Genomic DNA, 25688 nt, shown 5'->3' with positions numbered 1-25688 from the left:
CGCGCACACAGGAGATAAAAATTGTTCGAACTTTCGACACCATGCATTTTCTATGGCCTATTCCCGGTTATTTTGGGCACACTTCGTTGGAGAACCGCGTTTCACAACGTGTTTCGCCACATCACACACAGGAGGCGCAAGGCGCCAAGCGAAACCGAAACTCTTTGAGCAAGCTTTGCGCCACCTGTGTGTGATGTGACGAAACAATTTTCGAACAATTACAACAATTTTTATCTCCTGTCTGCGCAAACAGACGACGTCCGCAAGGAATGCTAAAAAAAAAAAAACTTCAGGAAAATGGCTCTCACTGTGCAAAATTTCAGGCGAGTTGGACTTTATCCTCTTTTCTTATGAAGTGACAGAAATGTGAGAGAGATTATGGTTTTAATGGCACAAAGGCAACAAAGGCCGTAGAGCGCCAAAACTACGGTGAGTGTGTGAGAGATGCTTATGGGAGAGATGAGAGTGGGATGTGAGAGTGTGTGGTAGTTAAAAGCTATCTACAGGTATGAGCGATGAGATGGACGGACGGAATGTGGCACACTTGAGTGCCGCACCCTGTACATGACATTACATTATGTTGCCGCTGTGGAGGTTGGGGATCCGACGATGTTTTTCTGCATGATGTTCATCGGACGAGGCCTAACAGCGTGTGCACCAACCATTTTTCTCATAGCAACTGCAAGGACCACGCCGTTCTCACTATCACGGACACAAGCACCACGAACAACAACAAGACCAAGCAACAAAAGACGACAAACGAAACTAAGAACAAACAAGCGGAGGAAGAAGGCACCCACTTGGTCGGTACATTCCGTGTCACGGAACTGGTCGGCGCCGTTTCTCTACTGTACGGGACGCTTCTCCATTCTGGAGCCCCTTCCAGGGGTGAGACCCCTCCACCGCCCCTGGCACTTCCGACGCTTTCTATGACCAAGGCGGCCCTGCAGCTACTCAATCAGCTGGCACGACTGGACCTCGCCATGTTCCAGGTGCGAGGACGTCGACTTTGTTGCACCGTTACTACTGCGTTCGACCATACTGTCCCGAATTCGCACGACGAGCATATTCAGGGTTAATCACAAACTACGTTACGTTTGTTCGTTATCTGCAACTTCATTGCAGTCTGTATTACTTCGAACATTTAAAAAGCATTGTTCGGAAGAGCCACTCAACATGAACCCCCTTTGGCCTGCCAAACAGGGCAGTCGGGTGTGGCGCCGCCTTGTGTCGTATCCGAGGACCCGAGTTGTCGTCTGCTTTGTCGTCTGCTGCGAACACTTTATTGGCGGTCACAGCGATATCGTCCGGGGGCTAGTCCAGGGTTTTTCTGATGAGGGGGTCCAGCCATGGACAGCATGCTAGACGCAGAACCTGGGGTCAATTAAACACTATGTGCAGACAGAAATTACCCAGAAATTAGACAGAAATCTATATCCGCCCCTCGGTTATCATTACTCTTTTGTTAGCGCCTATTGCCGACTCTGGAATAAAACTGTTGCCTGGATATCACACTCAACAATTACGTGGCCAGTATATCAAATGAGTTCTTTATGCTTAGTGTATTTCCCAAAGAGCATCGCAGCCATTTGCAGCGATTACGTACAGCCAGTGAATCCGAACGTTCATCACTGTTAAAGTTGATTTTCTATATATTTTTATAATGTCAGAGGCTGTTAGCTTAATGTGTGAAACTTCACGTAAGAGTTAAACCAATTGTTATAGTACCATCGTATTTACTTTTCTCTCCTGCTCCTTCCGTCTTCCAGACAGCACTTGGGACATGCGTAACTAGACGTAGCTTTCTACTGAAGTTTCGGGACGCACGCATAGCATTCGCTGTTATAGGCAGACGAGACGCACGCAGAGATTAAAGCAGACGACGGATACAGGCGATGCAGACGATCAAAAGATCGCACACACACCGCTCATGGGCAGTTTTTAACTCTGTGTACCGTTATGTGCGTGTATCGTCAGATGGAGCTAAATGCCGAGCGGGTACCAGGTGGCGCTAAGGGGCGGGAGTAGGTGCCAGCCTCAGTTTTTTTCACACTCGCCGGCTTGGTGCCGGATACGTGCTTCTCACTGTTCACTTCACGGCACACTTCCGTCGTCATTGTCGTTAGCATATTGCTTGCGTGCATTGCATCTTTGCACTGATAGAAATGTTGTTGGTGCGCTACATAGACCGTGCTCGGCTCAGAAGGGATGTCCCTACAACTGAGGCACATCGCCAGCTACCTTCTATGGTATACCAACCACTGGGAGCTGGAAGATCTCCTTCACGAAGTTGTGCTCCTGGTCGGGTACTTCGCCGTCCTCTCTCCTGACAATCAGGTATGCGTGTTCGACACTGCGCGCGTCTTTATAAAATATAAATTCATTTTCGTTCCAGATGGTGATCCAGTCTGGAGAATGTCCAACCTTGCTGCAGATTCTCTGCACTCTGCCATTCGAGTACTTCAGCGATCCTAAGCTGACGACTGTCCTCCTGCCTACACTTGTGGCGTGTTGCTACAACAACGCGGAGAACTGTGCCATTCTGCAACAGGAGCTGAGCCCTGTACTTCTGGCAAACTTCATTGAAGTGAGTCATTTACTTGCGCGCTCTGGTACATCTAAAACGTTTTTTCTGTTTCTTTTTTTCTTTTTTTTCGAAAAATCCTCTACCCGAGAAACGTCATGACGTCGGTAGACAGACTGAAACCAAACAAAAATCTGAAGGGGAGGGCTGGGTTCTACGAATGGACACTAGTTCAACTCTACCAAATTGGTGGCGCTGTCGAACACTATGACGTCATTTGTTTACAAACCGGGAGAGGTCTATTGGAAAAAATTGAAACAAATGTGGTTACTGCTGAGTCGAAGCGTTGCCGGCCAAACCATAGCATACAATGAGCTAGCAGCTTCTTTAGTGTTCACCCTCAAGGCATACATGCAGAGCATCCCTTGAGACTGCTGTCTACTCAGCGATAGGTAATTAGAACAACCTGTCCACTCAGACCAGAACTCCCGACATTACGTGAACGCGATGGCGATCGCTTGGATCGGCCAGACGGAGCTCTAAGTTGGTGGTTGTTAACGGATTAGAGGCACGTAAGGCACCGTTGCCGGGTTGGAACGCATCCACGGCACGGAAATTTACATTTCTGAATTTTGTCGCCTGGAAATTTTGGGCTATTTTTCCGGAGACGAGGAAAAAAACGAAAGAAACTGTTTTTTCCCCAAAAATTTTCGGGCTTTCCCGGGCTTCGCATCTCTAGGTACAATCGTAAATTATGGCGCCATCAATTCAGCATTACTGAAGTCAAGCCGGTGTGAAGTCTGAAACAGTGTGAACAGCCCAGTCTTTTTCTATCTCGGTGACTCCGGTCTGCTGACTCATTCCTTGAGAGCGATGCTTTCACGCTACTTCTACGCTACTTCTACGCTACTTCTTCGTTACATCCCATTGCGTTACGGTACTCGTAATCTGATGTAAAAATATATGTATAAAACGAAACATTCCGAGGAAGGCGAACTACTGCTTTGCATAAAGTTTGCTGCCCTCAAAAGAGGGCGTTGGGTTTCTGTGAGTTTCGTTTCATGGAACCGCGACCTTAACAGAACCATATCCTCCTTACGCAGAAAAAAACATGCACCTACTGGCTTTTCCCTCAGCGCTTTCACTTCGTATAGCATTCTGCGGTGCTCAGTGCTCGTTATTCAGAAATCGCGGTCCTCATAGTGTGTGTACAGATCTTGTTCCTTCAGACGCTTATGCACTTCGCTGGTTTGATCCGAATCCAAACTTGCTGCCTCACTTTGTAAGGTGAAAAAATGGAAACTAAATCCCCCAACGCTATACACACCGACGATAACCGAACGACTCAATTTGAAGCTGAAAAGCAGTTCCCCAAATGTTGACATTGCAACACGAATGGACAAAGCACCCCGATGGACATTTTGGGCATTTGTTTGATCTGTGCCTCATTCATCTTGTGTGTTCACATTGAAGCAAAACCTTGTATTCCGGGCACTTATATGGCTACGCGTTGATTTGTTTCTTTGTATGGGGGGTGTTGTGATTATGCTTTTCAGGATTGTGTATTCATTTTCCACGTGTTTATCCAACGCCAACCTAACAATGAGCCATGCAGTAAGATAAATTCTGAGGTGATTGCAAAAAAAAATCGTATTGCGGACTATAATCTCACTGGTGTGGGTGCCCTCTTCGAAGTTTGCACTGGGTCGTGTTCCTGCGGGTACCGTAAAACTCGGTTATGAACTAGTACCAACAACCCGGTCTTGGTCCCGTGTTGTTACAGAACATCGAAACAAACGTGCATCGCCCTTCGCTTCAACACTCACAGCCTCCGTGGGAACGTATTGTGAGTCTGACACCTAACATCGAGTTACTCTGGAACCCACTCCTTGCAGCGTGACAACCAGAAACTCCACAACGCCGTATGCCCAGGCGGAGCTGCTTCTATACAGCCCAGTTACATAGTTTGAACGCTGGTTTATAGTCCGATGCAAGTTTCGTGAGTCGCCGCCAGAGTTCGTGACGCCACGCTTCACCGTCGCCACTTGATCATAGTCGGACGGAATCGAGCGGAGCGAAGCGAATGCACGATATCATCCGACGCATCCGTACCACTGTATTTGTCAACGCGTCCCCCGCCTTCAACGTGTCCCGGACAGCCAGTACTTTTTGCATTCGTCGATTGACGAGACGAAACATCGTTACTTCAACAGTGACGAAAGCAGGACAATGTCCGTATTTACAACGCTATCGAAGGTAACACAGATCACTGCACAGAAGTTTGCACTTTTTCTGCACATTTTTTTCATCTGTCATCCACCCGACGTGTTTCGTGCCTATTCTGGTGATCGTCTGTGGCTTCGAACGACAAGCGCCGACGCTGCCGCCGGCCGTCGAGAGGAGTAGGGACATGCTCTACTCGTTGGACGACGGCTGGCGCATCGCGCCCCGCAGTCCCGACACGCTTCGCTTCATACCGCCGAACTCTTCGCCGAAATCTTTAAGCCTTTACTCACACGAAGGGCCAAGACAAGCTCGCGACGTTCTTTGTCATATTTTATTATGCTGTATCACTCTATATTCATCAACGTTACAGGTTATCAAACTTTAAAAACAACTGCATGAGCATTGTTCTATGTGCGATGAGCTCCGGCTCTATAGGTCGCTTCATCAGGCGCCTCATGCTTTGTCCTTATGTGGTCCGCTCCTGCGCAACATGGCCATCATAGTATCAAGCTCATGGGAAATCCACTCTACTTACCTGTCCGGTTCGTCGGAGACTTCATCGTCAACCAGAGTTATCTTGTCATCACTAGTCGAGCGTGGAGACCAGCCCGCCAGTCCTGTCGCATTCTCAGAGGCTTTCTCCATGACATCCAAGGTGACGTAATCATCCCCTCGCCTGGCCTTTGGGGTCACTATGGGCATGGTGACGTTGGTGACATTTTGATCGCCGGTGACGTCGGCAGGAAGGTCTGCAGTTTGCGCCGTCGAAGTCTGTAAGCCGAGAAGGAGACTCACCACGGCTATGCAGATGACGAGGCCTGCGCACATCATGAGGACCGTGGCGCTCCCAGAGCTGTCACCTAGGACGCCTCCGAGGAAGTCGTCATCTTGGTCACGCACCACTTCCAGCACCATTGGGTTACGACGGCCAGGGTTACCAGCACCAATTCCAGCGGCAGGCTCCAGGTCGCCGCCTGCGCCCTTACGAGTAGAGAACATTTCGAGTGGCGAGACTGAATGAATGTGTGCGTGCCACGTTTAACGACATAGCAGAAATAAGTAAATAACAGTTAAAAGGCACATCAACGCAAAGCATGGCGCACTTCGACACCATTTTGGATTGACTGCCTGCTCCCAATTACGGCTTCCCCTAGGAGACGTTGGTATTGATACTTGACACTTATTGCTGGCATTTGCGGATTGAATGAGGTAATATCCACTGGGTTTCCCAGTTCTCAAAACGTTTTTATCCGCAAACGACACTAGGGACCCGATCTCGTAACGCGCGTTAGATACACAACTTGGCCCGGGATTCGCCACGCCTACCAAAAGGTTTTCACGTGCCCGGCAGCGTAACATTTTGGAGCGATAACGCTCGCTATGTGAAACCCAGGACCGAAGCGGTGTGGAGAGCGGAGCAGGGCAACCGGTTTAGGGCCCGCGTTCACAACTTTCGCCACGGCAGATACCTAGAGGGCTACTTTTCTGATCGAATACGATATACGACAATACATCTCTGCGCATGGGAGAAGGAAGAGGTTGGAGAAAGCACGTGACAAATCATCTCATCAAATCATGTCGCATTCCGTTGGCGGAGCAGTTTTGCCCCGGGAAGGGACAAAAGCCACTGGCACAACCAGACGTTAAATGTTTCATTGGCGGAGTAGGGGCAAAACGTTTGCTCGAAAGAGCAATAGTTTTTTACCCACAGCGCCAAAGCACGCGATGCGCAGCGCACACATCACACCTTGAACGACCCCTGTCACACGGGCATTTCGATCCTTCTCCAATCCGATCTGCATCGAACTTCCCGAGCACGCTCGAGTTTTGACGCTGCTACACGGCCACTTTCAATGCGCATTGAATGGTTGACCTGTGCAAATGAATAAACGGAACTCATTAATTTCGCGTTTCCTATATAACAGCGATATTAGTGGTAATTTATCGTATACCGATGTAAGCATCATTTGTAGCTTCACGCGCATGTCCGTCTTAAGTTATGACAGTTCACCGGGGTCGAGGATGCAAATGGCGGCCGTCGAGCAGTCTTGAAATTCTCAATCCTGTTATGGGAACTGTCTTGAGTGAAGCAGGATCAAAGTTCGATCCTGCTTGGAAGCGGCCGTGTAGCACCATCCGATCTGCATTGGGTTCAAGCAGGTTCGGTCGAGCAGGATCGAAAATGCCCGTGTGACAGGGGTATTAGCATTCCATTGACGAAGCCAATGCGTGTGACCCCGCCGGGAGCACGCACTCAAACCCCACTCAGCGCGGGGCAAAAACTTTTTAGATGACTGATGGGGAGTTCCATCGCGAAGGGCGATACCCTACGCGGGGCAAAATCTGCTCTTCCAATGGAACACGCCCTAAGACAGCAGCAGTAAGGGGCATTCGCAGACGGGCCACAACACAACCGCGAAAAACATGAAGCAACGTGCTGGTGGTGGTGCTAACGAAAGAGCATGGTTGTTGTCGGCCTCACAGATGTGAGCACCGTCACGACTAATGTTCTGGGGGAATGTGCGTCCTGGGCAGACTTCAAGGGAACTGTGCCGACATACGTTTGATAGCTAGCGTCCGAAGAAAACCCCAGACACCACGGCCGGCACTGGAATTCGAACCCGGGTACCTCCCAGTCTCGACGTGGCATGGCCAGTGCGCTAACCACCACGCGAGCTGGTGCGTGGACCTCACGTGTAGTTGTGTTACCTTGTACAAAGAGCGATCCAATGAGACCGTTCTACGTGAACGGGTTGAAAGGGAAAAGCCTAGGGGCTGCGCGGAAAGACTGACCTACTTGCATAGCGTAATGCTGTAGTTACACTTCGTACATACACTTACATACACATTGCTCAGAAGTTCAGATATCCTGAAAACTTTTCGAATTTTTCTAAATTAGAAAGCGAGGGGCCTACGATTAAACGATTCTTACAATAAATAGTGCTTTCCTGCAGGGGTATACAAACAACGATTGCACGCGTAAATCCCGGTATGGTGCCTTACGACTTATGCATGGCCCTGCATGCCCCTTCCGCCTCTGAGTACTGCTGAGTACTGCGTAAATTGTACTGCTGGATTCTACACTGCTCGAGCCTCGAAGCCGTACACCAAATTTCTTCTGGGAACATTCCTGTTGTGAAGCGACAAAGTATACTACCTGCTTCTGAATCCCGGGAGGAATGTCAGGCTCTTCGTCTGGATCCGGTTTAACGTCGGCAGCAAAGGACAATCTCCGCCTGTCCTTCGTGCCTTCGAATCGCTTCAGGATGCTTTTTACTGCAGTAGCCATGGAAGAACGCGTCCGGAACCACTTGAAGGAAATGTAGAACGACCACCGTCTCGCGCTTCTTCTTCTTCTTCTTCTTCTTCCTCTTCGTCTTCCACACACACGCGCGCGCGCGCGCCGTGGTAGGGATATACATTTTATTTATTTAGATTTATACATTTGTATTTTTTACACTTATTTTATATTTATACATTAGGATTTATACATCTTATAATTTTTTTTAATTTACATTTTATTACTATTTCTTATTTATTCATACATCGGAAATACCGGTCGTGACCCACGAAAAGGGAGATAAACCAGGGCCATGCAACTAGACATATCGGGAAGTGTCGGCACAGTTTTCGATGAAGCCGGCCCAGGACGCACAATCTCCGGCCGAGCAACATGCCGCCACTACGGCAGGCAGACCGCTGGAAATAGCGCACCACCACCACTGGATTTATGTTATTCTTCCTCTCAGTTTCTGGCTTTCACACGCAAGGTGGTTTCTTGGTGTGGCATACAGCTAAAGGACGACGGTTGGCCCCCACCGATGTCGGCCTTCCGGTGTCCGCTCATTTCATCGAACGCCGTTTCTTCGACGCCTACCGAAACGGTTTTCACGTGCAGCAAGGTAGCCCGCCATAAGCAAGGCAACCGGTTTAGGACCCGCGTTTTCAATTTCAAATGAGTTTCGTAAAAAAACATAACTTCTAAGCTGTCGGCATTAAAATGGGTACTACCCCTTTTGGGACCTTCAGTGGACACTTTTTAGAAAGAAATCTACCACCGAAGCGGGTCATTTGTTACTGTAATTAATTGGTTTCGGATTACATAATTTGTCGCGGTGAAGCGCAAGAAGACTTAATTCATTGGTGGAAAAGGGAGTGGAAGAGCGTTCTTTTGGCGCTTCACTGCGACCAGCCGCGACAAAAATATGTAAACCGAAACCAATTAACTACAGCAACAAATGACCCGCTTCGGTGGCAAATTTTTCTCTAAAAAGTGTCCACTGAAGGTCCCAATAGGGGTATAGTACCCATTTTAATGCCGACAGCTTAGAAGTTATGTTTTTTTACGAAACTCATTTGAAATTTTATTTAAAGAATGAGCGCCTCCGGCTCATTCACACGGTGCGCAGCGTGTAGGTGGTATCGGACAGATACTTGTAAAAAGGAAAGTTCGTCGATTGGTGCACAGCTTCGTGAATTATTGAGCCTGGGGATTTAACTGAGGCACCCGGTATATTTACTGGGTTCGTACGCATCCGGTACTGACTTGTTGCGTTGATATTCGCAACTCATCCGCATGCGGATGTCCACATAGGTCCGCGTAGAGTGCAGGAATTCAGTCTGCAGTACGTTCTACGCTGTTACGTCATGGTATGTCGTGGAATTGACTTTGAGTTGGCCGCGGAAGCGATTGATGTGTCGATGTGATTTCATGCGCGTACCTTATTTTACGTGTTTGCTGTGGCTTTCTAGATAAATTTGCGTGGCGTGATTATCTCGGTTGGCTAAAGTTGCGGTATCCCGGTGATGATCGAGGTTACCTCGAGCTACACGAGAAAACTGCTGTTAGCACTGATCCAGCAAAAGGCTGAACATGGCATCTGACTCCAAAGAAGCGTGTACGCAGTCCGGGAGTACGTACGAGCACTTATGCTAAATACTCCTCATCCTTCAACATCAGCAGGAGCATTAGGAGGTGCATCTTCCGAGAAGATGATTAAAAAAAAGTATTGCCTTAGTGAGACAAGGAAAAAAAAAGATATATACGCACCCTCAAGTTACACGTACCTTGAGGTGTGTGTTTCTGTCGAAGAGGAAGGACAATCGCAACTACATCAAAACACAGGCGTTCTGAACGACCTCCCTGTGAATCATCCTGCGTTGACCCTCAAGGCTTCAACACTTCTCTCGTGCTCCTTCATTCAAACATCCATATAGGATGTCCTAAGCATGACTTACTGGGCATTCAGTAGGTTTGTGTAGGATGCCCCCGACCACCAAAAATGCACGTCCGAAATACTATTGAAATGACCACTTATTGTAGTGGACTGGCAGGCCGGATAAATGCAAAAGATAAATACTGGAATGGGGCTAGTAGATTGGTCTTACCCAATGTATGTCAGTAATCGATTACGGAATGTTGTAATCGGATTACTCTAAAAATTACTTGGTCAGAAAAATAATAGATTCCTCGTGAAATTACCAGCTAGAAATTACTAGAAATTGCTAGCAACGTGATTACATGCAACGGCTTCAGTACATCAGAAGAACGCTACGATAAATGAAGTTATGAGATACAAGAAACAGGGAGATTGGGTTAATTGAGAAATTATGAATTGCTGTGTAAATCCCGCAGATTTTGCATACCTTCGTGCTCGCAACAAAAATTCACTCGTTACACAGCAATCGAAAACGTCGGCGTATTTTTGATGGCATTGCCATTTATTTCACGGAACCGAGCACTATGTCCACAACTGTTACGTGTTTTGAAGAGTAACTGTGTAGAAAATGGATATGCTTTATACAATGAACTACGATGACTGCTTCGTAGTACGCCTTGGTCCCTCTTCACCAGACACCTCATACTTTGTCTTTATGCGCGCCGACCCTGCGTAGAATGAGAATTATGTTACGCGGTTACACACCAAATGTCCAACAGACCCCGTATCACTGTGCTATCGCCCTACCATCGGCTACCGTTATCGCAGTGATACGTACCCTTCCGCCTTATCAGGGTTATGAGAGCCATCGTCATCGCCAATCCGAGTTATCCCCTCGTCACGGAGGGGCCAGCCTGCTAGCCCTGGAGCCTTCGGTGAAGCCTCGTCCATTCCTTCAAAGAAGTATTCGTCCCCCTGCATGGGGTGAAGGGTCACCTCAGGCATGGTGACGTTAGTGGCATTTCGATCGTAGGTTGTCTCCGTAGGCATGATTGCAGTTTGTGCCGTCGAAGACTCTAAGCCGACGAGGATACCCACTATGGCTATGCAGACCAGAAGGCACGCGCCCGCCATGATGATCGCGACGCTCCCAGAGTTCTCAGCCAGACCGCCCCCGAGGAAGTCGTCGTCTTGGTCACGCACCACTTCCAAAATCATTGGGGGACGACCTCCAGGGTTATTGGCGACAGGCTTCGCTGGCTCTGGGTCGCCGCTGGCGCTCTTTAGAATAGAAAATATTTTCGAACGGTGAGGTCAAGTGAACGTACCTGTCAGACCCCGCATGTATCGGGGAAGGTAACTGCAACTGCATTTGAGCTACACTGTATAGATTACTCGAGAATCAGGAACAGAATCACACACAAAAAAAAACATCTTGTCTGAGGCACACGACCCCGAAATGTTGACACAGTCGGTTTATATTTGGAATCGAATGGCACACCCCCCAAAACAACCAGCATGTCCGGCTGGTTAAAGCGTCACGCTCGTTGCCAAGGTCGTGTGAACAGTGGGAGGTGGTGGGTTCGAATCCTGCCACCGGCTGTGCTGTCTGAGGCTTTCCATGGGTTTTCCGAATGCTTTCCGGACAAATGTCGGCACAGTTCCCCCTGAAGTCGGCCTAGGACGCATACTGACCCCCCTGTTCCCCACCCCATCCTGCTGTCCATCTGTCCACATCTGTACGCTATACTCATATCCACGTTGCTTCGCGGCACAGAATATAAAAAAAAACACCCAAGGGCTGATATAGAAGACAATAGCAGCCGATCCAAATTTTTATAGCACTTTGTCAACATGTATCTGTGCAGGTGACGAGGGCTGAGCCTCCCTGAGCAAAGAACCCAGCTATTTATAATCTTCCTCTGAGTTAGTGACTCTGTCGTCAGGACAAGGACGTCTCTTTTGTCCTGACGAAGACAGTGCCACTGTCGAAACGTGGACCCCGTTTCTCATTCAACTTTTAATTTCTGCCCATTAAATGAACTAGTGTGTCTAACTTCCCTAAAATCTGTTGTCCGCGTCTTTTTCCTTCCACAACTGTAAAACTTCGTGGCCGTTTGACTTTTGTACTTCTCTCTCTCTCTCTCTCTCTCTCTCTATATATATATATATATATATATATATATATATATAGATATGGATAGATCAGTTTATTAAAAAGGGTTTATTAAACTTACCAAGTTATAAAAGCTAGGGGCGATGTCTACTTTACGGCGGAAGCTCCGCCTTCTTCCGGACGAAATAGCTACTTCGTCCCGAAGCAGGCTCAACTTCCGCAGTAACGTAGACATCGCCCCTGACTTTTATAAAGTCTTTTTTGTTACTTCCCCTACTTTCGTCTTCTGTCTCCCATTTATCTCAACGTTCACTATAATTACGTAGCTGTCCGACCCAACTCTCACTTTTCAAGATATATATATATATATATATATAGCATTGTGCAAGCCATGAATCGTCAACAACGTTCAGGCAGTGATTTCAAGGACTGCATTGACGGAAGTCAGACGCATGCCGAAGCCTAACCCACACCTGTGATTGCTGGTCATATGTGCTACACTATACGGCGACATCGCGTGTTCGTATTTCCTCACTCATTCAGGAAACCGTGTCTTTCTGAACGACGTCTTGGTATGTTGACGAATGCATGAGCGCCAGCGTACTGTAATTGTAACACACTTGACCGGCAACCAGGGGTGTGCCAGCACCTCGCCTCTGACTTTTCGTCGAGCGTAATCTTTGGAAACACTGAAACCACGTGTATCACTTTATGGACAGTCGAAAACTTGCCAGGCAAAACAGCTATTTACAAATGGGACAAAATGGGAGCGGGAATGGGAGTTTGGGAGCGGAGCTCTACATTAAAAGATGTGCTATATATGGGCAAAAAAGAACGGTATTCTGTACGAAGAGGACGAAATACGGTACTTTGTCTTGGCTGACAAGATGGCGACTCGAGCAGAGCACGAGTCGTGTCGTCCCTCTCAGGCTTTTCCATTATGGAGCTTATCTTGGCTAACCCTGTATTTCGTAACAATTGTTAATACCTGCTTCCGACCCGCGGTAGGAGCGTCTGGTTCATCATCGTCCGGATCCACTTGAACGTCGGCCGCGAAAGACAACCTCCGCTTGTCGTTCGGTCTTTGGAACCGCTTCAAGATACTTTTTAAGGCGGAAGCCATGGCGATGGTCGAAGAACACGTCCGTCAGTGGCTGCCGCTTCTGAAGAAAATGTAGAACGAGTACTCTGGTACTGTCTCGTGCCTTCGTGGTTAGCGTCACCGTGCTTCTTCTTCTTCTTCTGCCAATCAAAAGATGGCCGTGCGCCACCTAGGGAGATCGGCCAGGACAAAAGGGCGTAACTACGTCTGTGTGGTAGTGATGAGATGTAAGGCCATATAAGGCCTGACACATACAGGGTGTGTTTTTTTAGGAGATAGATTTTTCATTAAAAAACTATAAGGGCTATAGACATGCTGTTTTCACTTCTATCATCTCCGGGGGCCGGCGGACGTTCTTAGCCATATGTTGCTCGACCGTCAAATGACTGATTACCTAAAAATTAACTTTTTACTTATAAAAGCTACGAAGTTGTCCCAATGAGAACATCTGTTCCTTTCGGCAACATGATATCGAAGCCGTTTTCGGAACAAAAATCCGTGCGGTAGATCGTCCGCAAAAAAATTCGTGAAGGGACACTATTTTTTTCTCTTTATTTTGTTCATTACGCATTTTCGGAGACCCGTCTTCCTTTGCCCCCAGTATGAGAGGGTGAAAGAGCACACTGTCGCCTCTTGCGTCTAGAGTCATTAAATAGGGAGCAGAGTAGAGACACCGAGCCACGCCAGCGAGCGAGACCGCCATTTTGGGTCCGCCGCGTCTGCGTCGCCTAGCAACGGGACGCCAATCTCCCCCTTCTCTGCCGGAGAACAGCGCGCAGTCGAGCCAGCTCGCGACCGAGGTAACCGGTTTTTGATGGAGGGGACTCAACATGGACGGCGCGTTCTTGGAAGGAGAAACCACGTGACACGATCGGCCCAATCGCGGACACCGAACGGCGGCTCCAGTGCGGAAAAGCTTTTCGGACGGCGAGAAAATTGACCTCTACCCGAGAAACGTCATCATGACGTTGGTATAGACAGACTGAAACCGAAACAAGTCAGAGGGGGAGGGTTGGGTTCCACGAGTGGGCACTTGTTCGCTGCCTCCTATTGAGAGAAAAGTAGGACCGAAGGTCTCGTCCCTTTCAGGGACCATCGTAATCCCCTCAAGACCGTGGCTTTCGGGCGCGACCTTGTCCGCCCCCCTAGCTTCGAGCATAGTTCAACTCTACCAAATTGGTGGCGCTGTCGAATGCTATGACGTCATTTGTTTACAAACAGGGAGAGGTCAATTGTTCCGGCTGCCATGCTCTGCCCATGTCTTTACAAATGTCACATGTGGCGTTTAAGCACCATCGTCGTCAACTACCGGGGAAGACGAAAGAGGTTACCGCTCTCCAGCGTATGCTGATGACCTGGGTTGCTTCGCTCTCTATGAATCAGATCTAGATAAAAACATATACACTTGTATATATTGTTAGGTAGAAAAGCGAGACAGGTGTAGCCAATGGAGGTAAGGTTCGTTATAAGCAGCCGGAAAGGATGGAGGCCGAGACCAGAATGAATTGGGCGCGGTCTCGCGCGATGATCAGAGCGATGGGGATGATTGGGATCGGTGATCTTCCTCCTCGCTATATGTACTTTGTAATCGCGTACAGAGTCCCATGGGAATTATGCACGGTGCCCTTTTTCACCACTATCATGCTTTCCTTGGTCACATGAAATATTGGGGGTCATGCATAGCTTTCCAAGTGTGCTTGCTTGATCTGTGTTTTGTCACCGGCAATATACCTCGTGTTGGGCTAAAATAGTAAAATTAGTATTTTATTGCGCATGCATATACTATTGTCACGTTGAAGATAAAGAGTTGAGAGAATCGTTGAGAAGAAGTTGAGCGGCGGCTTTCCATCTATTTCGCGACAGCGCTCCGTTTGAAGTTTTGTTTTCCGTCAGGTTCACTACCAGCCTGAAAAGCAAAACGTGCTAATTTATACTTGATTTCCGACGCCTCTGCAACAACGTTATACGAATGTACTCACTGTAATGTGCACATCGGGTCTGAACACATCGAACGGTACGAACGAAAGAAACGGTACCGAACCTTTCAACATAACCATAAACCTAACCACAACATAACTATATCTGTCACATAGGAAGGGAGTTGCCTCAGGACAGAAGCCGACGATATTTCGAACAGAGACTGTTCTTCTTCTGGGCACCGTCCTCATCATTGGCATGGTATTTAAAGGGTTAGGTGTGACGTGTTTAAAGGTTCATGCGAATTGTGGGTCAACAGCCCGGAGGGAAGAAAGGTTCCGTACGGGTTTTTACGGCCGGAGTGAATGGCTGCTTTGTTAGAGTGTGGAGGGGATTATGTGAACGTAGTGATCTAGGCTACAGACCGGTTACAGAAAAATGGAAGGTTCACGAACACGTGGACGGAACGTGAACGGCATGAACCTTTAAACACGTCACACCTAACCCTTTAAATACCATGCCAATGATGAGGACGGTGCCCAGAAGAAGAACAGTCTCTGTTCGAAATATCGGCGGCTTCTGTCCTGAGGCAACTCCCTTCCTACATCTCTACCGGTTCGCTGGATTTCTACCCATCTATATCTGTCACATGGCAGCCCGATTCTGAGTGTGCGACAGACCCTGACGTCGCACGTCTTTGAAGAGACAGGGGCCACTGGGAAACCCCCACGTAGGTACTTACGGAATGAGGTGGGTTGAAGCTGGTTCCAGTTCAGCCAGCGATGCCGTGACCGTCTCGCAGGGTGCTTTGGTCTTGCCCAGCACTTCCGACACGGTGTTCGAGATGTGTTCGGGTGCCCCTCGGGAAAGTGCGAAAGTCAAGGCGATGCCGAAGCAGGAGAGCGCAAGGACAATGAGGGCGCACACCAGGGTCGGAGAGGAAGCCCGCTCTTCCAGACGACGATCACCATCCGTCACGGGCGAGTCCACTATCACCTTCTTCGAGGGTACAGGGTTGAGAGGTTGGTTGGGTTCGGCAGTCGGGAGTTGCTCGGCTGGACATGGTGGCTGGTCTTGAACCATGGAAGTTGCGCTTGATAGAACGCTGCTCTGCGCGGACTAGATACGAAAGTAGGATGGGAAGATATTTACGGAAGCATAGCGAAGATGTGCTCATAGCAAATCATGATGCTGGACTTCAAACGAGACAGATTCAAAGACATGGACGGATCGGATGTGCGGATGCTATATGCCGCTACATTTGTGTCAGCTAGCGTTCATCTTGTCATAGTGTGCTGTGGATCAGGTCCCCCAAACTCACCTCGGAAAAACGTGCAACGAAGAAGGCCGCCACTAGATACCCCACTGTTGCCGTTCCGGATCACTTCAGCGCGCTAAGTTTAGCGACAAAATGTTTTTGTTGTTTCTGCGAATGAATCTAGTCTTTATATGTCCAAATAAAACGCGTATAACAACTTTCTCTGTCGTGTTTCACTTTTTGGTCCCGTTTTTAAACGTGTTGAGCGATCGGAAGGATCTAGTGCACGGCTGCGTGCATCACATAGCGTACCTGTCGTACCAGGCGCCGCAGGCGCTGCAGTCGTCCATTTCTCCTTCGGTGACTTGGCCTGGCTTGGATTGTGCTTCAACTGGATCTTTAGCGCGCTACAATCCACGCAAGCCAACGTCTGGTAACAATGGGGTATCTAAGGGCGGCCTCCGGCATTGCACGCATCGGGATAGGAACAAATACATGGGAAAATGGCGACCTTGGGGGACCTGCTGTGGATAGTGTGCACTTTCACCCTCCCACTTGGGGGTGACGGGAAAACGCGTCTCTGAAGAAGCTCAACGTACAGAATAAAGAAAAAAAACGTTCCTTCGCGAATTTTTTTGCGGGCAATATATAGAACGGATTTTTGTTCTGAAAACGGCAACGGTGTCAGGTGACCGGAGGGACCAGATGTTCTCATCGGGGGGACCTTGTAGCTATTATAATTAAAAAGTTATCGAACGTTAATTCGGACATTGCCTTAGAAGTTTGCAGGTGCCCTCCTAAGGAGTGCCCTTCAGCATATGCTATATTGCAATTGATTTCATCCCGCAAAATGTGATATATATATATTTAAAATCTGTTCGCAGTTAGCCGGGACACACTGTATATGACACTCAACGAGACTCGAAGGCGGTGTACGTAGCTTTTCTCCTACCCTTATGGCGAATACTTCGTCCTTGGGTGCGAAAGACAGCCTCCTCTGACTCGGTCGTCTGTCCTGTCGTCATCTTTTAGAATTCCTTTCACGCCTTCTCTATCCTCTTCAGTCATTGCGCCCTTCCAAACAAGAAATTCAGCCAACTCTTCTTCCTCCTCCTCCTCGCAGATAACTTCTTCTTCTTCGTCCAATGAGATGATGGCCGTGAGCCACTAAGGGAGATTGGCCAAGACAAAAGGGGCAAACGATGTTTGTCTATGTCAGTCTTCTATGTCTATATCTTCTGCTTCTTCCTCAGATATCGGTCGTAAAATTCTTCTTCCTCCTCCTCTTCCTCACTAGATATTAGCCGTGATCGACAAAGGGCAGTGCTAAACACACTTATCGGGCTAGATAGGTGTATGAGAAAGGTCGTCAAACGAATAGGCCCCTGGTCGTCAAACGAATAGGCTAAGCTATCTTACGTGCAAAGCCAAGGTCAAGCACTCGCGCTCCGGAGCAGTCGCCTAACGCGCCGTGTCTCAACAGCTTCGGCAGCGCTTCGCGCACGAGCAGCTAGCGCGTCGTCAACACACTGCCACGACTATTGAGTCCGAGACTCGTACTAAACGTTTATGCAAACGGATCCGGGTAGTATAGTTGGGGGGAGGAGCTGAGGCGAACACCAGACCGTTCTTTCGCGACAGATTGCCACAACCACGTTATCTGAAAAGCGTTGTAGATGATATTCCAATGTGGCCAGAATGGTGGTCAAGGCGATATTTTTTACATCTATAGCTGAAAAATGTCGACAATTCGCACAGTTTCTGGCGTCAGTGGGGGCTCAAGTACAAACACATTTAGCGAGGGACACCTGCAGTGGCGACAATAATTACTGCGCAGAAACTACTTGCGGGGTATTTCTCGTCCACCAGTGTCTCTTTAGGCAACCACGGCAATCGCACTGTACTGGATACACCATGTCATTTCTCACAGCAATCGAAGTGTGGAATTGGGACAGGAATGTGGTCACAGCGAGCAGGCGGAAACGAGTCTTCAGAGGAGGTGTCTGGGCCTCCAGGAAGAACGTATTGGCAGAGTACCTGGGGAGTACTAGGCATCAGAGGGCCTTATTCTCCAACGTATAGAGCTTGCTTAACTGCTTGTCTGAGAGGTGGAAGAAGAGAGCCCGCTACGAGGATCATCGATGGACGTCATTGGCTGTCCTGTCAACCTCATCGCTGTTCTAAAGGCGCTCACTTTAGTGTATGTCGTTACCCTTCAGTATCGGGTCGCTTCCCTGTATTTGCTGTTGTCAATATTGTTTTGATTGTTTTTTATATCCCGTCTCTGCCTTCTGATGGCCAGAGAGTAAAGAAAGCCGGTGCGCGCGGACTATCGAAAAGAACACGAAACTCTCATTAAGATCACACTAAGATCATTTATTGCTTGCTGCAACACTTCGGTTTCTTGTTAAGGGTAGTTTCATTGATCAATCATAGGCCATTATTGGATAGTGCATTCCGCCGTGCTCGTGATCACGCTGTAGAGTCAGTAGCACCCTCGTAGTTACGTGGTGTATTCCTGCGGAAGAAAAGAAACATCGTTGCAGTAGGATGGAACTCCCTGGTTCCATAATGGGATTTTGCGCGGGCGGAAATTCAGTCGGAATAAATTAGTTACTCACAATTCCCGTAGGAATGCAAAACTATCGATAGTACTACCGATACTATCCATAGTCGTATGAGAATCGAACTATCGAGAGTTAGAAAGCTATCGATCGCACCATCGATAGACTATTGATAGACAGTCGATAGTACTATTGATTGTAGGCCGTCGACAGTAAGAAAACTATCGACAATCGGCTATCAGAAACTATGGGGGGGGCAGATAAAAATAGAAAAAGTTTACAATACAACTCGGAGCAGATTCCCCCCCCCCCCCCCCCCCCCCCGACGCTGACATTGAGCTTCGCATATGTACTCAAACCAACCGCAAGGTCACGTCATACTCTGTAACGGATTGACCAGCATTGTAGTCTCATGAGAGCGTACTATTTTATGATGAGAACCTTCTTTCGCTGCCTGCAGTGCATCATTCACAGGACTGGGCACGATACTTCAAAGAAGTAGCTTCGATGCCCCAAAGATTGTATTTCCGATACTGATACAAAATACAGAACCGAAATTGATTTTCGATACAGTTACTCGGTACTGTTTCGTCGATACTTCGATACATCACTGAAATCACGAATATAATAAAGCTGGTGTTATGATTAGCGAAGTTTACCTCACTGAAATCACAATATAATAAAGCTGGTAATATGATTAGGGAAGTAAAAACATTTATCCGGTATTTCTGGAACCTTTAGTGTATTTTTTATAGCGCACTCTTTGTGACAGGACTTGAACGTATCCGGCGGCACGTATTTAATGAAGCTGCACTGTCTGAGCAGCTAGTCTAGTTAGAACTTTAGATTGGACTGAAGTCATGGGTACGTTGAATGAACGCTTCAATAAGCCGCCGACCCTAAGTCTCACAACAGCCTCAATATTTCAGTCTTTTTTCAGTATCGAGTATCGTTAATACATGATACACTAAAAATGTATTTTCGATACGGATACTCCGATACTCTCATTTTTGGCACGCGATACCTAATACCGACACACAAAATGTATCGAAAGATAGTATCGAAGATACGTGTATCTTCGATACTGCCCATGACCGACCATTCATACGTAACAGCTAGACGGAAAGAACTTGTGTTGCACGTGATTCTGTTTTTATTGAGTCACTGTGCCAGTGCGAAAACGAAGACTGGAACGAAAGCACCGATAGCGAGAAACAAATCTAGCTCCCGATAGTACAGAGAAACAAAACAGTATTATCGATGGTCAATTATCGTAAAACTATCGATAGTTTTTCAACACTATCGATAGGCTTTACACTATCGATTGTACCGTGGATAGTCGGCGATCGGTAGTTTTTCAAAACTATCGATATAAAGTTACATGTTTTTTTAAACGACAGTATCCATAGTCAATGTATCGATACTTTAGCATCACTAATTGGACGTCATATCATATTCTAAGTAGAGATCTGCCGTGCAGATGAACTCAACACGGAAAACCATATTAAATAAATAATAATCATCAGTATAGTTGTCATTGGTCGCAACACCGTTGTTCTCGAGGACGCAGGATATTCGTATAGAGCCCCAAGTTCGTTGCAAGGCACGACTGAATACATACGGACTATTTGGGTCCAGCGCACCAGCTTCAAAATCGGGCTGTGGGTCCCACACCAGACCCTCAGTTTTCTCTGTCCCGTTAAGGCTGGGCTCCGTCGTTGGTCTCATCCCCATGAGGGTCACTTCGGTGTCGCCCGACATTAAGTTAATGAAGAAGGCGAAGATGATTAGGACGAGCACGAAGCAGCCGCACACCATCAAGGGCGTGGGCTTCCCTCCCTGGAAGCACACATCGTAGAGGAAACCGTAAAACGGATCGCCCGAATCCCGCATCGCCACCAGCCTGCTCGTTTGGACGGCATTTTGGTCAAGCGGTTGTGCGTCAGGAGCCACCAGGGGAGACATACTGAAGAAGGGTACAATGTCGGCTTCGGGCGGAGCAAGCTCAGGGTCGGGACCGATTGACTTGATGGAGCTGAGAACGCGGCTACGGTCTTGCAGCTGCGAGGATGAGATGCGTGTTAGTGATATCCCTGCGACACGCTACGTTCGCGCGCCTCAAACTCCACTCTGACCAGTACTACTAATGGCGAATTCGGGTGGTCATTTCGTAGCAACTCTTTTTGCCAGATCTCGAGTAGTCATGTTCGCTTGGTCAAAATGAAGGGATCTCGCATGTTCGCGTGGCGCTTTCCGAGCGCTCGGAATTTGCCAGCTAGCACTTTTTTTGCCCGGTCTCAAAACGGTCGAGCAGCAGATTGCTCAACTGTACCCGGTGTCGTCACATCCGCACTGCAACGGTGGCGAGTGCCCTCATTGGCCCGCATGTTGAAATCACGTGGTTTAGCAGACGACAAAACTCGAAGACGGGCGACCGCGACGCCCCTAGCGTGATCCAAGTACCTAAAACTGCTAGATTCCTAGCAATCATGTTCGGGTGGCAACGGTCACGTGATCCAGCTCGGTCGCCGACCCAGCAGTTTCCGAGCGCTCGGCCGTGTTGCTACGAAATGATCACCCGAATTCGCTATAAGACGATCGGTCCTTCATGAATGGCTGACGGTACAAAATTCACTGATAGCGATTGGTTGACGTATCGACCACTGAAAGGTGGCGATTCTATCCTTGAACATAGCGTGTTGGAAACTTTCAACGCGTGATGTGCATCGTGCGTAGTGTTAATACGTCGACGTAGTTAGACGCTTCGCTATTGACAGTTTGCGTTCAGCAGATGAACGTCTTTACCTGCGTAGTCCAATCCAATCCACCACCGCTGCCGAACTTTTTGGACACCCTTGGACTTCGGTTCTACTGTGACGCGACTCATTCTATTTCACCGCATTGCCGCCAGCAATGGGGTAGAGTATCGCCCGGGTGATAAAGCTTCCCAATAATCACCCTTAAAATAAAGTTGTCTCCTTACTTGTTGTTTGTCATCGTCCGTTCCTTCAACGACGTCTGCGGCAAAGGAAAGTCGCCGCTTTGGGTATCCCTTGGACGACTTCCTCAGGATGCCCTTCATTCTGGTTCGTTTCTTCACACCTCGCGAGGCACCGATAGCGCAGAACAAGGACGGCACGGAGGACACGGAGACCTTCTTCTTCTTCTTCCTCTGCTCCTTCTTCTTCGTCCTCGGAGCAGTGGCCGTTCCTCTGCTTCTTCAAAAGAGTGGCACGGAGACGTTGTGCTAGTTCTTCTTCTTCCGATACCAATCAAAAGGTGGCCGTGAGCCACTAAGAGAGATTCTTCTTCTTCTTCTCCCCAGGAAGATGGCCGCGATCCGCAAGGGAGATTGGCCAGGGCTAATTCAGTATGATATGAGTGTGACAGTGACACTAAAGCCCGGATTCTCGCTCCGCCCTGAGGATTAAGTGCACGCGCAGGGACCCTTCCGTCCATTCACGAAGCATGGACAGAAGGGCCCCTTCGCGTGCGCTTAACACCCAGGGCGAATCGAGAATCCGGGCATAAGAGATTCACCAGGACAGAAGGGCGTAATCTTCTTCTTCTTCTTCTTCTTCTTCTTCTTCTTCTTCTTCTTCTTCTTCTTCTTCTTCTTCTTCTTCTTCTACCAATGAGGTAATGGCCATGAACCACTAAGGGAGATTGGCCAGGACAAAGGGGGCGAGATCAAAGCTCGTCAAAGAAATCCCGGCGCTCATCTTCCTCGTAAGCGCACGTGCAGACCGTCCTTCTGGGACGAAGAAGTCGTTCCTACACTCTTAAAAAAAGGGTGCACTTTAACTCCTTTTTTTTTTTGCCACATATATAAAACCCTTTTGGAAAGTACAATTACGCTCAAAAGGGTGCCTCCTCACTCCCTCATGGGAGTAGCATAACACCTTTCTCCCTACTGGAGAGTAATATTACTCCCCGGCAGGGAGAAGGTGTTATGCTACTCCCTTGAGGGAGTGAGGAGGCACCCTTTTGAACGTAATTGTACTCTCCAAAATTGTGTTATATATATATATGTGGCAAGGAAAGGAGTTAAAGTACACCCTTTTTTAAGAGTGTAGGAAGGGCGCTTTGAAGGCTTCACCGTGGGCCCAGGACGCATACTAACCCCCCATGTCCCACCACTACTTCCTGCTGTCCTCTCTCCATCTGTCCACGTCTGTACGCCGCTCATAGCAACAGTTGCTTCGCGGCGCTAACATGCAATCAAAAAAAAAAAAAAAAGAAGGCTTCACCAAAGCCGAAACTTTTTTTAGAGAAGGCGGAATTTGTTTGCGTCATTCCAAAGCGTATTTATTGAATTCTGTCATGCGTGTCATCGGATGTTGGATTGTAGGACGTCCTAGAATATCCAGATAGCGTTTCTTGCTAGGCGACGCATTGTAGTCTTTTCGACTAGGGCGCCTGACTATCTACATATATCTATACCAGCTGCGAGCTAGTCTTGAGGAACCCTATTTTCGACACTCATAGCTAACTGTAGAAGCGCTTGAAGCGAAATTTGAAACCTTTGTGGTCGGCGTAAAAGATAGGACATCACAGTGTCACATCTGGCACAGTGTCCCCTGTCGATGAAACTCCCCATTCATCATCTGAAAGTAAAGTTGTTGTTGTTGTTTGTCTTCCATCCAGCAAAAAGTGCGCGGGCTGTATAAGAGAATGCTAACGAAGTGCACGACATGTGCTGCTTGCGGCGTATTACACCAAATCTCAAATGAATAAAAAGTGTAGGCCTTAGATCCGTTTTCACAGGCGTCTGCCCTCTGCAGCAAGCTTTGAGTGACTCCTGTCTCGTTAATTGATTCAAAAAGCGAGCGCCGACTTATCTCGACAAAATTTATTACCAATACGCGACAGATCGATGACAAAACATCGAAGCAAACACCGTATGAGATCGACCAAATCTATCATCTCCTCCAAAGTGCACGAAACCCTGCGGGAACACCGGTGAACGTCCAGCATTTTCGTGAACTCATTCTGCACTCCCGTGTGTCTCTGCACTTTTTCCAGTCGAATGATTCACTATGTGGTGTATAAGGATGCACATCCATAGTATCATATGCGGGGAATTCGACTGAACTATAGTTCGCAAAGTGCCGCCCAATCGATTTGTTAGGTTAAGCGATGTAAAGAAGGGGCCCTCGTGCATTTTGGTTTCACGCCATAGGAGCACGAACGCATTGTTATGGCACAATCTTGCAGTGGCATTGCTCCGTCTGCATTGAGAACAACCTCTGAAGACATTTGGATACTGCAGAAGGTATACCTTTATGGTTGACGAGGAAGACGAGAGCCGACTTCTCCCCCTCATCGGTCTGGCATCTATCCTGTGCGTCGTTGGAGCCATCTTTGCCTTCATCTTTCTGCATGTTGGATCTTCAGAGAGTCCGGGAGTTCCCCCTGGAGGAAGGGATGTTTCCACAGAGGAAGCTCATCGTGGTGCTAAGGCTCAACCGATGACGATTGACAGTACGGGTAGCAACGTCGGCCAGAATGTTGGAAGTGGGCCTGCGGCGAATCGAACTGTATAACCGATAAACATTACGATACCTAGCCTACCGATGCACTAGCGAAACTTAGCCCCGTTCCTATAGCTACGAGTCGTGGGACCCTATGCATACCTTTTGAAAAACAAACCCAATCGTCGACAGACTAGTTATACACATGTACTATACATGAGGTGTAAGTCCCACAAGATGCTGATGAACCTATAGTACAGGGTGTTACCCTATAAAAGTCTACCCGTGCCGCCATGCCGTATTCGCCAATTACTCAATGCAGGTGGCACATTGTGCGATCCTTATATAAAGCTCATAAGGACATTTAATCTTGGTAAATTTCAAAGTGATTGAGTGCCGCAGCACGAAGTTATAACTCAAAACGTGCAATTCCCATAGTCAAAACAAACAAGATGGCGGCGTTGAGAACAGCACTTGACATGCTGCTCCCCACACGGCAACGTGTCGCATATCCTGCCAGCCGGATGGAGCTGCAGTTTTCATTTCGCTTTCGTGTAACTGTCGTATTTTGCTCAGAAGTAAGCAACGTGAGGAACGAAAGATGCCGACACATACTCAGCAGACGACACCCAAAAGGGATGTCGTCTGCTAACTGAGAGGCGCCATCTTGGCTGTTTTGACTACGGGAACCTCACGTTTTGCGCTATAACTTTGCGTTACGGTGCTCAATCACATCGATATTTACCATGATGGAATGTCCTTATGAGTTTTATACGTAGGCAACACATTGTACCGCCTGCATTGAGTAATTGGCGAGCACGGCATGCCGGCGCGGGTAGACTTTTATAGGGTAACACCCTGTGTAACCGTGTTCGTCTCGACCTGCTGTGGGGCATTCCTGAAAATCAGGCAAGGCTGCTGAGGGCTCACTGGAATCGCCATCCAGCGAATAGTGCGAGCTTGGATGTATGTAGTGGGAAACGGTACTTCGTACTGAGGTGTAAAATCTACGGAGTTCGTCGAGACACATCGCCATATTTGGTTGCTGTTATGCAATATCAACGCGGGCACCTTTTTTTACGTCAGTGTATCCGAATGTGCTGCCGTATTATCCATTGCGCACGGACGGAGAGGCACGCGGATATGTAGGCAACATCCCACAGTGTTTGCGACATTTCCTAAGTAAGACAGAAATCCCAATATTATATTTGGATCTTTATTTTACCAGCAAGTTTTAAGGAACAATGCTGTAGCGCTAGGCAGTCCCGTATACGACGGTGGAAGTGCTCACGTGATCACCTTCTGTACCCCGCGTCTTGTCAGTGGTCGGAATCGTCGTCTTCGCTCG

At 48.1% G+C, this 25688-nt stretch overlaps 5 protein-coding genes across 10 annotated transcripts in view; 1 reads left to right on the top strand and 4 right to left on the bottom strand.

Annotated features, from left to right (window-relative positions):
- The window catches only part of LOC135389067 (S phase cyclin A-associated protein in the endoplasmic reticulum-like), a 158171-nt gene that overhangs the window by 49269 nt on the left and 83214 nt on the right, over positions 1-25688 (top strand). For all 5 annotated transcript variants that reach the window (XR_010421566.1, XM_064619031.1, XM_064619030.1 and 2 more), the window contains 3 exons: positions 677-992; positions 2188-2337; positions 2396-2587. Coding sequence is in view for 4 of the 5 variants with exons in the window: in XM_064619031.1 (XP_064475101.1) it covers positions 677-992; positions 2188-2337; positions 2396-2587 (658 nt within the window). In the remaining variant the exon portion in view is untranslated. The remainder of the gene's footprint in view (positions 1-676; positions 993-2187; positions 2338-2395; positions 2588-25688) is intronic.
- Positions 5067-8087, bottom strand: LOC135389072 (uncharacterized). Its single transcript, XM_064619037.1, has 3 exons — positions 7908-8087; positions 5286-5731; positions 5067-5231 (listed from the first exon to the last, which is right to left on the bottom strand). Exons 1-3 carry the CDS (start codon positions 8037-8039, stop codon positions 5204-5206), a joined length of 606 nt encoding a protein of 201 aa, XP_064475107.1. The 5' UTR covers positions 8040-8087; the 3' UTR covers positions 5067-5203.
- LOC135389071 (uncharacterized) lies at positions 10438-13228 on the bottom strand. Of its 2 annotated transcripts, XM_064619036.1 has the most exons (4): positions 13014-13228; positions 11008-11190; positions 10748-10884; positions 10438-10637 (listed from the first exon to the last, which is right to left on the bottom strand). In XM_064619036.1, exons 1-4 carry the CDS (start codon positions 13146-13148, stop codon positions 10610-10612), a joined length of 483 nt encoding a protein of 160 aa, XP_064475106.1. In that variant the 5' UTR covers positions 13149-13228; the 3' UTR covers positions 10438-10609. The 2 variants fall into 2 exon arrangements, with proteins under 2 accessions (XP_064475106.1, XP_064475105.1); XM_064619035.1 differs by having other exon boundaries at positions 10748-11190.
- LOC135389073 (uncharacterized) lies at positions 14877-17484 on the bottom strand. Its single transcript, XM_064619038.1, has 3 exons — positions 17255-17484; positions 15787-16163; positions 14877-15033 (listed from the first exon to the last, which is right to left on the bottom strand). The coding sequence occupies exons 2-3, from the start codon at positions 16125-16127 to the stop codon at positions 14916-14918; spliced, it is 459 nt and encodes a 152-aa protein (XP_064475108.1). The 5' UTR covers positions 16128-16163; positions 17255-17484; the 3' UTR covers positions 14877-14915.
- On the bottom strand, positions 18664-22516 carry LOC135387706 (uncharacterized). The gene is made up of 4 exons (XM_064616804.1): positions 22413-22516; positions 21850-22084; positions 20488-20927; positions 18664-18820 (listed from the first exon to the last, which is right to left on the bottom strand). Exons 1-4 carry the CDS (start codon positions 22514-22516, stop codon positions 18775-18777), a joined length of 825 nt encoding a protein of 274 aa, XP_064472874.1. The 3' UTR covers positions 18664-18774.

The sequence above is a fragment of the Ornithodoros turicata genome, chromosome 3, assembly GCF_037126465.1.
Source record: "Ornithodoros turicata isolate Travis chromosome 3, ASM3712646v1, whole genome shotgun sequence".
Lineage (NCBI taxonomy): Eukaryota > Metazoa > Arthropoda > Arachnida > Ixodida > Argasidae > Ornithodoros > Ornithodoros turicata.
This window is presented reverse-complemented; position numbering and strand designations above follow the sequence as displayed.